This window comes from Tupaia chinensis, unplaced genomic scaffold (genome assembly GCF_000334495.1).
Source record: "Tupaia chinensis unplaced genomic scaffold, TupChi_1.0 Scaffold000685_1, whole genome shotgun sequence".
In the NCBI taxonomy this organism is placed as follows: Eukaryota; Metazoa; Chordata; class Mammalia; order Scandentia; family Tupaiidae; genus Tupaia; species Tupaia belangeri.
The window spans coordinates 3,780,942-3,792,774 of record NW_006160208.1 but is presented as its reverse complement, the minus strand read 5'-3'; the positions used below and the strand labels follow the sequence as shown (position 1 = coordinate 3,792,774).

General features: G+C 42.0%; 1 protein-coding gene across 1 annotated transcript in view; it reads right to left on the bottom strand.

Annotated features, from left to right (window-relative positions):
- Positions 1 to 5,300: 5,300 nt before the first annotated feature.
- KLKB1 (kallikrein B1) overlaps positions 5,301 to 11,833 on the bottom strand; it is a 31,458-nt gene continuing 24,925 nt past the window's right edge. The window contains exons 12-15 of the mRNA XM_006160467.3: positions 11,198 to 11,373; positions 10,237 to 10,332; positions 7,139 to 7,278; positions 5,301 to 5,759 (exon numbers count right to left, since the gene is read on the bottom strand). Coding sequence (XP_006160529.1) covers positions 5,583 to 5,759; positions 7,139 to 7,278; positions 10,237 to 10,332; positions 11,198 to 11,373 — 589 coding nt within the window. The 3' untranslated portion in view covers positions 5,301 to 5,582. The remainder of the gene's footprint in view (positions 5,760 to 7,138; positions 7,279 to 10,236; positions 10,333 to 11,197; positions 11,374 to 11,833) is intronic.

Sequence of the window (11,833 nt, the reverse complement as noted above, 5' to 3'; positions counted from 1 at the left end):
AGGACCTCATTTACAACATTAGGTACTAACGAGGCTTGAGAAGTTCTGTGTGGCCCACTGAAAACCACACATCATCATCAACAACAACAAGAAAAAAAAAAAACAAGATAAAGCAGAAAAAGAGAAAATGTTTTTCAGTATGCCTTATTTAAATAAAATTTAAAGAAATTTTTGTGGTTCAGCAAGGGCTTCTAATATTCCATAGAAAAGCTAAAAAAGATCTTGAGTTTATAAACAGAACTATAATTTAAAAAAAAATCTATTCTGAGGACTAGGGGAGAAATAGAATGTTGAGTTAGTCCCTGTTGGAGATCTTGGTGGAGTACGTGTACCAGAGAAACATTGGACTTTGTTCAGGGACAGTGTGCTAATGTGATCTTTTGAACCTAGAAAACACCAGTGGTTTATTTATTTATGTTTTTTTTTCTTTTAAGGTTTTTTGTCACAGGGTTCACCACAGAGAGAGAGAAAGAGAGAGACAGTGAGAGGGAAAGTGAGCGATCACCCCCTGCCCCCAAGGGGGTTGGCCACACCACAATCCCTTCTCCTCCATTCTCCTCCTGGGATTTTGGGCACGTGCACACACACACCCAGTGCATCAACAGTCTATTTTAAATACTTCACTATTTCCGGACATTGAGAGACAATCTCATTTCCTATCTATTATAGTAATGCTGCCATGGGCTTTATGTGAATAGTTTCGGAAGCTGTACGGTACTGAGTCCCTAGTGGTCAAGAATCTAAATGGAAAGATGACCCAGAATTGGAAATACTGGACAGCCCTGTCACATACTTGATGTAGGGCAAGAGAGAACTATTCAAGGAAACAATAAAGAATAGTTAGCAAAGTAGAGGCACATTTGACTATAATCATATCAGGTTTCTTTTTTTTTGTATTTTTTTGTTTTATAATTTCTTATTTACATTTAACTGTTGTACATCTTTGTGGGAATTTAATTTTATATTATTGCTATAGGGTACATGTGCTCACCAGACAGAGGCAGAAACAAGGAGAAGGGAAGTGAGAAATCACTCTCCAGGGAGCATGGGTATATTGCAATCCCTTCTCCTCCATTCTGCTCTCAGGATTTGGGGCACACACACACACATGCTCAGCATGATTTTCAAGTCACCAGGCCTGGGATTCGAACCACAGAGTAGGCTATGTGAGATCTAGTAGGCTTAACCTCGATGTCACCTGCTGGCCCTGTGGGAAATTTTTGAAAAGGAAAGAGAAGCTAGCATTTTGTTCCTTAGGACAGAAAGGGAAGGGGATTTGAACTAAGAAGGGGTTTTAATGTTGAGTGCTAAAGAACTACTGTGATGACCCACTTAGAAGGCAGTGATTCAGGTATTTTTGTTTGGTCTATTGCCTCTCTTAACATAAAGAGTGACCCATCTTGGGACCAGCAGTTAGCTAATGGCTATGTCGCTGGACTCCCATGTAGTTGACCATGGTTTGCGTCCCAGACCCGGTGGCTTAAACTCACATCGGGCGCGTGTGCATGTGTGCCCAAGATCCCTAGAGGAGAATGGAGAAGAAGGGATTGGGGCATGGCCATCCCTCCTGGGGGGTGATTTCTCGCTTTCTGTCTCTCTGTCTCTCTCTGTCTGTCTGGCAAGTGCACACACCCTATCGCAAAAAAACTCTCAAAAAAAAAAAAAGAAAGAAAGAAAGAAAGAAAAAGAGTGACCCATCTTGACATAAAGAGTCTTTAGTTATCTTCTTGAATTTCCCGTTTAAATTTAAGTGCATTCTAGCTACACACGAAACACATATTTATGATGTATTGCCTTCTGTGAGGCTCTAACAGAATGACAAACATATGCTGAGAAAGGCTTTCATGGAAAACTGATATGTGAGGTTATATAAGACCCTGGTATTCCCATATTGTCTGCTCTATGAAAGCCCATCTCTATCCTAAGTCCCCAGTAAAACAAAAATAAAGACAGAAAAAGTCTAAATAAGAGAGGAGCTTCATTGGAAGACCAAAGAATACTTTCCTATATTTGGCTGAGGAAATACAAACCTTTGAAATAAATAGTAAAAGGATTCCAAACTATTTTTGTCTATTTATCTTAACTGCATAGAAACTCTTTGAGATGAAAAAGACCTTTCTTTCAAACTGGTAGTAGGTACTCTAAAAATTCTTTCCAACTAGTGCATTCAAGCTTAAAATTCCGATACAGATCACTTTCATCTTAAAGCTACAGTTTGGCGTGTGTGTGTGTGTGTGTGTGTGTGTGTGTGTGTGCGTGATATAAAATGTTCTTGAAGTCTGATCAAAGTTGGGAACGCAATCTCAGGAGGAACCTAGAATTTGGTCTACAGAGACCCAAGTTCAGGTCAGAACGCAGCACCACAGATGAGGGGTGTGTTGGGCAAATTATGACCAAAACCCTCTGTCTGGGATGGGGACGATCATAAAGGCAATGGCGGGGCGAAGCCACATTCTCGGTCATAGCCACATTCTACTTTCTCTTGAGCTTCTTCTCTCAGCAAAACTCCCTTTGACAAAGGGCATGGTTGGCCATTTCCTGCAATCCCCTTCTCACTGCCCTTGAAATTCTTCTTTCGTTCAAATGTTTGTGTGTTTGCTTTCTCTACTTCATGAGAGACATGGGAGAGAGAGACAGAGCTCTCGATAGGCTCTCATGATGAGACCCTCTTTTGGCTTCTTCCCAAACAGCCAGAGTCACCGTTCCCATGCAGGGGTGCTTCGTGTGTGCAAGTTGACATAAGAACCAAACCCTGATCTTCTTTATGGCGTCATCATTGCAGAGTGTGGTGCTGGCACCCGGCCACCATGGCTGGCATCATTATTAAAATGCTGACTACTGTTGATCAGAGTTTCTCCAGCTTGGCATTATTGATTTTTGTCGACAATGCTTTGTTGTACAGGGCTGTCCTGAGCATTGCAGGGTGGTTAGGAGCACCCCATCCCCCAGTGGTGACAACCCAGAATGCCTCTAGACATTGAGATCCCTCATGGCACCCCTAGCTGAGAACCACTGTCTTAGATAACAGTGAAAATAACAAACACTGTTGTCAATGCTCTTGTCATCTTTTACCCTTCTCATACCATGGGGTCACATGATACAGGCCTACAGGACACTCTCTGGGATATGTATGAATGCCAAGCTTAGTCCTGACTATGTGTTTGTCTGTGACCTTGAACTAATTTTTATCTCCTTTAGCCTCATTGCCTCATCTTTACAATAAGGATGTATTCACTCATTAGACATTTACTGAATGTCTATTTTTTTTTTTTTTTTGGTGAGGCTTTAGCTATAGGGCATGTGCACTCTCCAGAAAGACAGAGAGAGACAGAGAGACAGAAAGCAAGAAATGGAGGATGGCCACGCCGAAATCCCTTCTCCTCCGTTCTTCTCTCAGGATCTTGGACCTGCATGCACATGCGCCCAGCATGAGTTGAAGCCGCTGGGTCCAGGAGTTGAACTATGGTTGTGACTGACTACAAGGGAGTCCAGCGACATAACCATTACACCAACTGCTGGTCCCCTGAATGTCTATTTATACACAATAGGGATGAAAGAGAGCCTCCTTTGGAGCAGTTCACGGTTTAGTCAGGCACACAGACATAAACAATCATTAAAAGAGAAGTTTCCCAGTTGAAATTAGAGGTGCCCCACACCTTGGTGAAGAACAGGACAGATGACAGAGTCCTTGGCTAACTCTGCCTGGGATGCATGTCATGTGCTGTGTCTTCCACATGCCTGCTGTTGTCACAGGCATGGCACAACTGCATCCATGGTCAGCCCTGCCTCACTGTTTCTTGAATGAGCTGCTGGAGACTCATGCCTCCCGCCTCACTCCTCATGAGACTGATGTCATTTCAGCTCTCACTGTCTTTATCTCCTCAACACTTCTGAGTTCCATGAAGTTCTGGCTCTGTGGAGGGTTCTTCTATTCACCCCGGACACAAATACACAGTAAGTAATAAAGAGGCCTTCCAGTACTATGGGGCTCCAACTGGCACCTTTAAAATGATCGTTTATGTCTTGGGAAAGTCCCACATTTCAAAATTCCCCTCTTCCTTTGGCTCAAACTAGGTCATTGCCTGACCAACAAAAGCCCTAAGAATTACCCTATTAGCCCTCCAAAGTCTTATTCAAGCACCTTTTAGAATTATCAATATTCAGGGCCAACTCTATAGCCTAGTGGGTAAGGGAACCAGATCCCACAAGGCCCCCCAAGATTGGAATCCAATGTCTGCTTTGTTTCAGTGTGACTGAGTCAAGGATTCAAGGTCACCATGGGAGATCTGGCTTCTCTTGATCAGTGAGTTACTGCTGTGCCACAGAACTGACCCCTCACAAATGCCTCTCGAATTACTATCGTGGAACCTGATATCCACTGAACCTCCACAATTAATGCCCTTCACAAAGCAGATTCTTTGCCTTCCGTGAAGACTATGCCACGAACTCATGGCAAGACCTGCAACAAGAATGACTGTGGTCCCACTGGCCTCCTCAGGCCCAGCCTGGCACGCTGTGGTAATGTACAGGTGACAAAGTAGGAGGCTGACATGACAAGGTCACCCAGGCAGCCCTTCTCTTTCTCGTAAGTGAGTGTCATGCGGGTCTGCTCCCTTCCACTCGGGAGAACAAAGCTCAAGCTTAACAGCTCTTTGTCTGAAGTAAAGAATGCAGTAGATGGTTCTAATGACCAAGCAAGTGAGACACAGGGAAGAGATGGTATCTCTGAGCTATACTGGGTTTCCGAGGAAGCCCTAAGATTACTATGGCCCCGGCACTGCACTAAGTCTTCAGTCACTTTTTTTAGTTCCGTTTGACCAGCAAAAGAAAACACTTTTCAAAAACTGTATTTACTTTTTATGATTTCGTATTCACATTTCACTGTTGTACATCTCTACGGCACACAAAGTGTACACGCGGTATGTGACAATCACATCGAGGTATTATCACGTACATCATTCTCATCGGAGAACTTCAGATTTCTATGTCTATTAAGCAGGTCTTCCTTAAGTCTTCCCCACCCACCCTCTGCTATCCACTCCCTCGTCTGTGAGGTAGCACTTAGCTCCAGAAAGAATGGCTTTCATCAGGAAAAGTAAAGAACGACTAGTGCTGGTGAGGCTGTGGTGAAAAGGGAACCCTTCTATACCTGCTAGTGGGGATGTAAGTTGGTTCAGCCACTGAGGAGAACAATATGGAGGCTCCTTAAGAACCTACAAATAGAACTTCCATATGAGCCCATAATACCGCTCCTTGGAATTTACCCAAAGGATGGGAAAGCACTCAGTTGGAAAGAAAGCCCTTCTTAATCATAGCCTTTTGCTATTTTACTTCACAGCAAACAACATTAAAGATCTTCTTTTGTCGTCTCCTATTATTAGGTCCCAGTCACTAAATGCTGAAAATAAGACACTGTCCTCAGAAACTTCCTACTTCCTCTTTAATCCTATGACAAAGATGCAACTGCTCTCAGTGATTTGCAGATGACTCCAAGTCTCAGTATTTGACTTGAAGCCGAGTTGTCAAGTGAGTGTTAGAAACTGACTTCTTCCTCAGTCCTCAGTCTCTTCACACCGGCGACCTCATGAAGTGTCTCCATCACTGTCCTGTGTTTTCTCTAAAATCCAGTCCACGTACTCAGCAACTTTGGTGTAGACACCTGGTTTTTCTCTGGCGCCACAGCCTTCACCCCAACTGGTGATGCCAACCAACTGCCAGATTCCATTGTGTTTACAAACCAAGGGACCACCTGAATCTCCCTGTGTCATAATGGAAAAATAAAATAATAGAAAGTTATAACAGATGTAATTCAAATAAGTAACTGCTGTTAAATGCTGTAGTCACACCACAGGTACACACACATGATGCATGGGTGATACCTCCTGTGTCTCTTGAGTGGTGAAAGTGATTTAATTAAGCAGTGTATTGTTGCATTATATATATATACATTTTTTTTGGAGACGTTTTTACTATAGGGCACGTGTGCTCGCCAGACAGACAGAGAGAGACAGAGAGACAGAAAGCGAGAAGTCACCCCCCAGGGGGGATGGCCACACCGCAATCCCTTCTCCTCCATTCTCCTCTTGGGATCTTGGGCACGCATGCACACGCACCTGGCGTGAGTTTAAGCCACCGGGTCTGGGACTTGAACTGCAGTCGACTACATGGAAGTCCAGCGACATAACCATTACTCTAACTGCTGGTCCCAGTTGCATTATATTTTTATTCCTTCCTCTGTTCCAAGGTAAATTCAACAAGGAAATTTTGTCATCAGCATCCCAATGACAAGGAAACCTAATGTTTTGATATTTTAGTACAATTATTATATGTACAGTTGCCCTCCCTTAAGTAAACATACACATGCATAGTTCATGAAGAGTATATCATAAATAATATATGATATCTTTTATGTATACTCAATGTTTAAAGTTTATTCATTTATAGAAAAAGAGTATATTTTATGTATTTTCCATGTTTAAAGTTTATTCATTTATAGAAAAAGAGGAAAGAGACAAAGAAGAGAAAAGAAAGAGGACAAAGAGATAAAAGCATTCTCAACAGGGTCTCACACTACAACCCTCCCACCCCTGCCCCAGCCTTTCCTAGCCAGACAGACTCAGAGGCACATAGACACACACCTGGCATGTACAGGCCAACCCAGGAACAGAACCCCAATCTTCTATATGGCTTCCAGCATTGCACTGTATTGCACCATTGCACCACTGCTGAGCACTGTGGCGGGGCCATATTCAGTTTTTCATAGGTGATTTATAAATTATCAGGTCATTTTTTTCTGAATTAATATACACTGGATGCCCACGTGGCTAATTGTAGTTTGAGTCCTGGATCTACTGGTTTGAAACTCACGCTGGGCACGTGTGTGAGCCCAAAATCCCAGGAGGAGAATGGAGAAGCGATTACGGTGTGGCCATCCCCTCTGGGAGGGGTGGTTTCTCACTTTGCCTTTCACTGTCTCTCTCTGTCTCTCTCCTCTCCAGTGATGGGCACCCTATGGCAAATACATACACACACACACACACACACACACACACACACACACACACACTATTGGAAAATATATTTTGAAATTAATTTTCCCAAGCAGGCTAGCGTGTGTTTCCATGAGCTAATGCATTACCTTACAAGCGTCTTTCCCCCCTTCTTTGTAGCCAGCACAGACCATCTGTTTGGTTACTTCATAATTTCGATATCTTTTCTGACATTCTTCATTTGTTACCAAAGGAATAGTCACCTTTTGGAGGATATTTTGGATTTCACCTGTGAAGAAACCAATATATAACTTCAGAGAAAAGAAATACAATACGTGTGGAACTAAGACTGCAGTGTTAAAGCAAATCAGAATGGTGGACGTTTCCTAAGGGTTATATCTTTGGCTAGAAATAGACAGGAACGGTGGGCAAAGTAGAGTTATTCCCACACACACGCACGTGCACACACACACACACACACACAGTGCACGCACACTCACACACACTGTGCACACACACATAAACCCAAGCAAGAGAACGGTGGCCGCACTGCCATAGTACAATATCTCTAATGCAGTACAGGGACAGTCCCAGCACCCAAGCTGACCAGAGAATTGGCTTCCATATTTTCTATTCTGTAATCTCAATAGACATCCCTTCTTATATTTATTGCCTACAACCCCAAACCATTTTTTTTTGTTATATACTCAAAATGATCATTTAAAAAGCATACCACTTAAAAAAAAAAAAACAAACAAACTTCTGGCAACGGAGTATTTTGTTCTTTGAGCAAATTAAAGTGAGTTTTCCCATGAAGAATGATTTATTTACAGATATTTTAAGTTCCATCAGTGTCCATGTGTTAATAGTATTTGCACATCCCATGACAGTGCCATCCATAGAGATTACAGATGTTTTCGTATCACAGTACAGTAGTGGCAGGGAAACAAAAATACAAACTTCTGGCAACGGAGTATTTTGTTCTTTGAGCAAATTAAAGTGAGTTTTCCCATGAAGAATGATTTATTTACAGATATTTTAAGTTCCATCAGTGTCCATGTGTTAATAGTATTTGCACATCCCATGACAGTGCCATCCATAGAGATTACAGATGTTTTCGTATCACAGTACAGTAGTGGCAGGGAAACAAAAATATCACCACTATATTAATAGTATTTGCACATCCTCTGACAGTGCCATTCATAGAGATTACAGATGTTTTCATATCACAGTACAGTAGTGGCAGGTAACTAGAAATATCACCACTATTTCAAAATGATGGCAGACATTAGAACTTTCTAAGTAATATATTAATAAGGAAGCACATATATTACTGTATCATTTTTTTCCCCAGGAAAATGGCTTTACTTTAACATACATGAATTTAATAAAACTTGATATTTTGAATTGTTAAATGCAATTATTGCAAGTATATGAAAATTAGTTACATTTTGTCAACATAGAGTAACTTTTTAAAAAAATTTTCTTTCTTTTAATTTCTATTTCTTTTATACATGCAATCACTTTATTTAGCTTACAAAGTGAATATTCCAACATGTGTCACTTTTTAAAAAGTACTTTGATAGGGCAAGACTGTGGCCCAGTGGTTGGAGGAGCTTGGTCCCACATGACCCACCGTGGAGTTTGAGCCCTGACTTGGCAGCCTTAAAAACATGGCAGACGGGTCAGTGGGTGACCTGGTAGTTGAGGTGCTGGAATTCCATTAGCCAACCATATTTTAAGACCTTGATCCGGTGGCTTGAAAATCATACCAAGCACATGAGCACACCCAAAATCCCAGGAGGAAGATGGAGAGGAGATGGCAGCATGGCCATCGCACCTTGGGAGTGCTTTCTCACCTCTCTCTCTCTGTCTCTCTCTGGTGAGTGTACATGCCCTATGGAAAAAGCCTACAAAAACATGCTGGATACATGTTTGAGCATGTGTACCCAAAAGGAGGGAGAAATGGAGGAGGAATTGCAGCATAATCATGTCCCACAGGGAGCATTTTCTCCCTCCTCCCTCTGTCTGTCTGTCTGTCTCTCTCTCTCTGGTGAGCACATATGCCTTCTGGTGAACAATACAAATAAGTACGTTAATAACTGTATCACAATTTAATTGGTTTTCTTTATAGTCCTATGCATTTTACTTGGGCATTTAAAAGGATTATTAAAGAAGTAGTTCATAGGTGTCATCATATTGCAAGAAGTGTGAATTAAAAAAACAGAAAAAAATTAAGAACTGGCCATAAAGAGAGATTACATACCTGCCTATGTTCCTGGCCATCAACATTAAGGAAGAACACGGTTCAGGGAGCTAGGAAAACTATCAATACTGAAAACCGGATGGGCTCGAGTTGGCTTGTCAGACCTGTATGGGCCCAATCCTTTAAGCAGAGTTAGGCAAATGATCTTTATTTTGAAGTAAGATACTTAAAGGGTTACCTCATATAATTTGGGGGGTCCAAGCAAAAACACATCTTCTTAAGAATCACTGAATGGCATTTGAAGCACCTCCACTTAGTCCTTGCACCTTCAAGGACCCCAAATAACAGCCCTAGGAAGGCTGGTCATCTTGGCATTGGCTCCAGGGGGTCCCCTTTCTGGATCCAGCTTCCCTCTGCTTCAAGATGAGAACTTCAACAGGAAGTTTCTCATCAGCCTACCATCATCCAACTGCTTATCATCTCTTGTCACCCTATGTCTTAAGGCTTCACCTGTGTAGTGATGTTTTACTGGGGACCTCTTCCCTGGAGAATCTCTGAAGGGAATGGTCTTTGTGCCACTGGAATCCCTTGAGTTTATGGCAACAGCAGAGAGCCCACTCCATAGTCAGCAGAGCTTCTGTCTCCCTCTGACCTCGTGTCCTGCCATTGGTCCCTCACTCCTTCCCCTCAGCCTTCTTGGTCCCCTTTTCTTCTCAGACTACCTGTTCTTTCTTGCCCAAAGTCTGAGCACAGGCTGTTCTTTCCGATCGGAATGCTTTTCCAGGACTACTTGTAATGTCTCAGGATTATTACATAATAAGCTAGTTGTGCCTACTTCCCCACAAAGAAGAATCACTGGATGAATAGATTGTTGAGTCGTTGGGAAAGTCATGACGCATTTTTGCATAGAAAAATACGTCAGGACTTTTCCGATGAAAGATGATGAGTTTGGATGTAATTTTAGAGAGGAGCTGATTCACTTTATGTATTTTAACACGTAAGACTCGCTGTAGGAACAAAATGTACAACCTCATGCTGTACCTTTTTCCTTTGTGAAGCCCCATCCAGTCACCCAACAGTTGGTATAAAGTGTATTTGCATCGTCTTTAGAAGGTAGGCAGATTGGTTTCTGGAATTCTAAAAGGTGATTTTCAAATTAGACTTTGGTTAAATAAAGTAATGAGTACTGACTTTAAAAATACACCCTTTCCTCGTATTCCCTTTCTACAAGAATAACCCTATTGGTTTATGTTCACCTTCTAAGATTAGTAAGTCATTTACATTTCTCACCAGCGGAATCATTTTTACATAATCACAAGGTGGCATGAACATTTTCTACACTGAATCAAAAACCCAGAACCCAAATTTACTATGAAGAGCATTTCACAGTAAGAGTGAGCGCCTCAATAGTTAGAGTGTCTGGTTCCATATGTTACGTGCTTTGATTAACTGACTTCGCATAACGAACCCATGAGGAATTTGTTATCCCCATTCTACAGATGAGAAAATTAGAGGTGCAAAACAGGTAGGCCATGTGGTGACCTCTGTTAGTGGACACAACAGGCAACCTCCAAAGCCAGCACCCTAACCATGATGCTGCGGTCTTTCCGGGCTTCTTTCTACACCAGGCTCTTCTCTACTCAAATTATGCCTGGAAGTTGGTATCTAGCCCCACTCGCTCCATACAGCCCTAATATTGCTAAACTTAACCAACGCTAACTCCGTGCCCCTTGTCAAAAGAGGCCCAGTGCTTCCCAAACGACACCGACATTCTGACCCCTGTCATTTCTATGGTATGTATGCAAAGAAGTAATTAAATTTCTTGCCTTAAGTAGAGGTGATTTTGTGGCAAGTCATAGGGCATTCACTCTACTGGCCACCCTCACCTTTCCGTCAGCTCCACCAACCAGAAAATAGACAATCTCTCCAGATCCGCTTCTCATTCAAATTTATATGAAAATGTGAACCAACAGAACGGCTTCTCCTTAAACATGCAACATACCTGTGTAATTCAAAGGAGCCTGAAGTTTTATTAAGGCGATATCATGATGGCTTTCTGCGATTTTATACTTTTGGTGAATGATAATCTCTTTTACTCGTGAGAAAGGTGTTTCTTTTGTAATCTTTGACAGGTCTAAAATGCCACTGTAGATGCGCCAAATGCCCGGGAAGTGAAGCCTAGGGGAAGAAAATCTATGTCTGTCTGAAACCAGAAAGACTGACCTTTGACACCGTTCCTTTTTCCTTTCACTTTCTCTCCAAGCAGGAACTGCAAGGTCATGACTTTCCCAACGACCATGCTAATGGACAGTTACTCTCTTTTAACAGAAAACATGATGCTTTGCTATAAACTGAAATAGTGAGATTAGCGAAGTTATTTGAGTACACGTGTGTTTATGTAATTATATCATGTTTGGTGCAAGTAGAAATGCAAGAATGTTATCCTAATCTGATAGAAACTGTGATGGGAGTAGACTCCAGCAATTTATGGGAAAATCTAAATTCACTTCACCACGCCTGAAAGCAATCGCTTTCATTAAACTCAGAACTAACAAGAAGTCAGACTGATTTTACTTAAGACCCTCTAACAAGGGCCAGTTAGGGTGAAAATACGTCTATCTTGGGGACTAGATGGTGG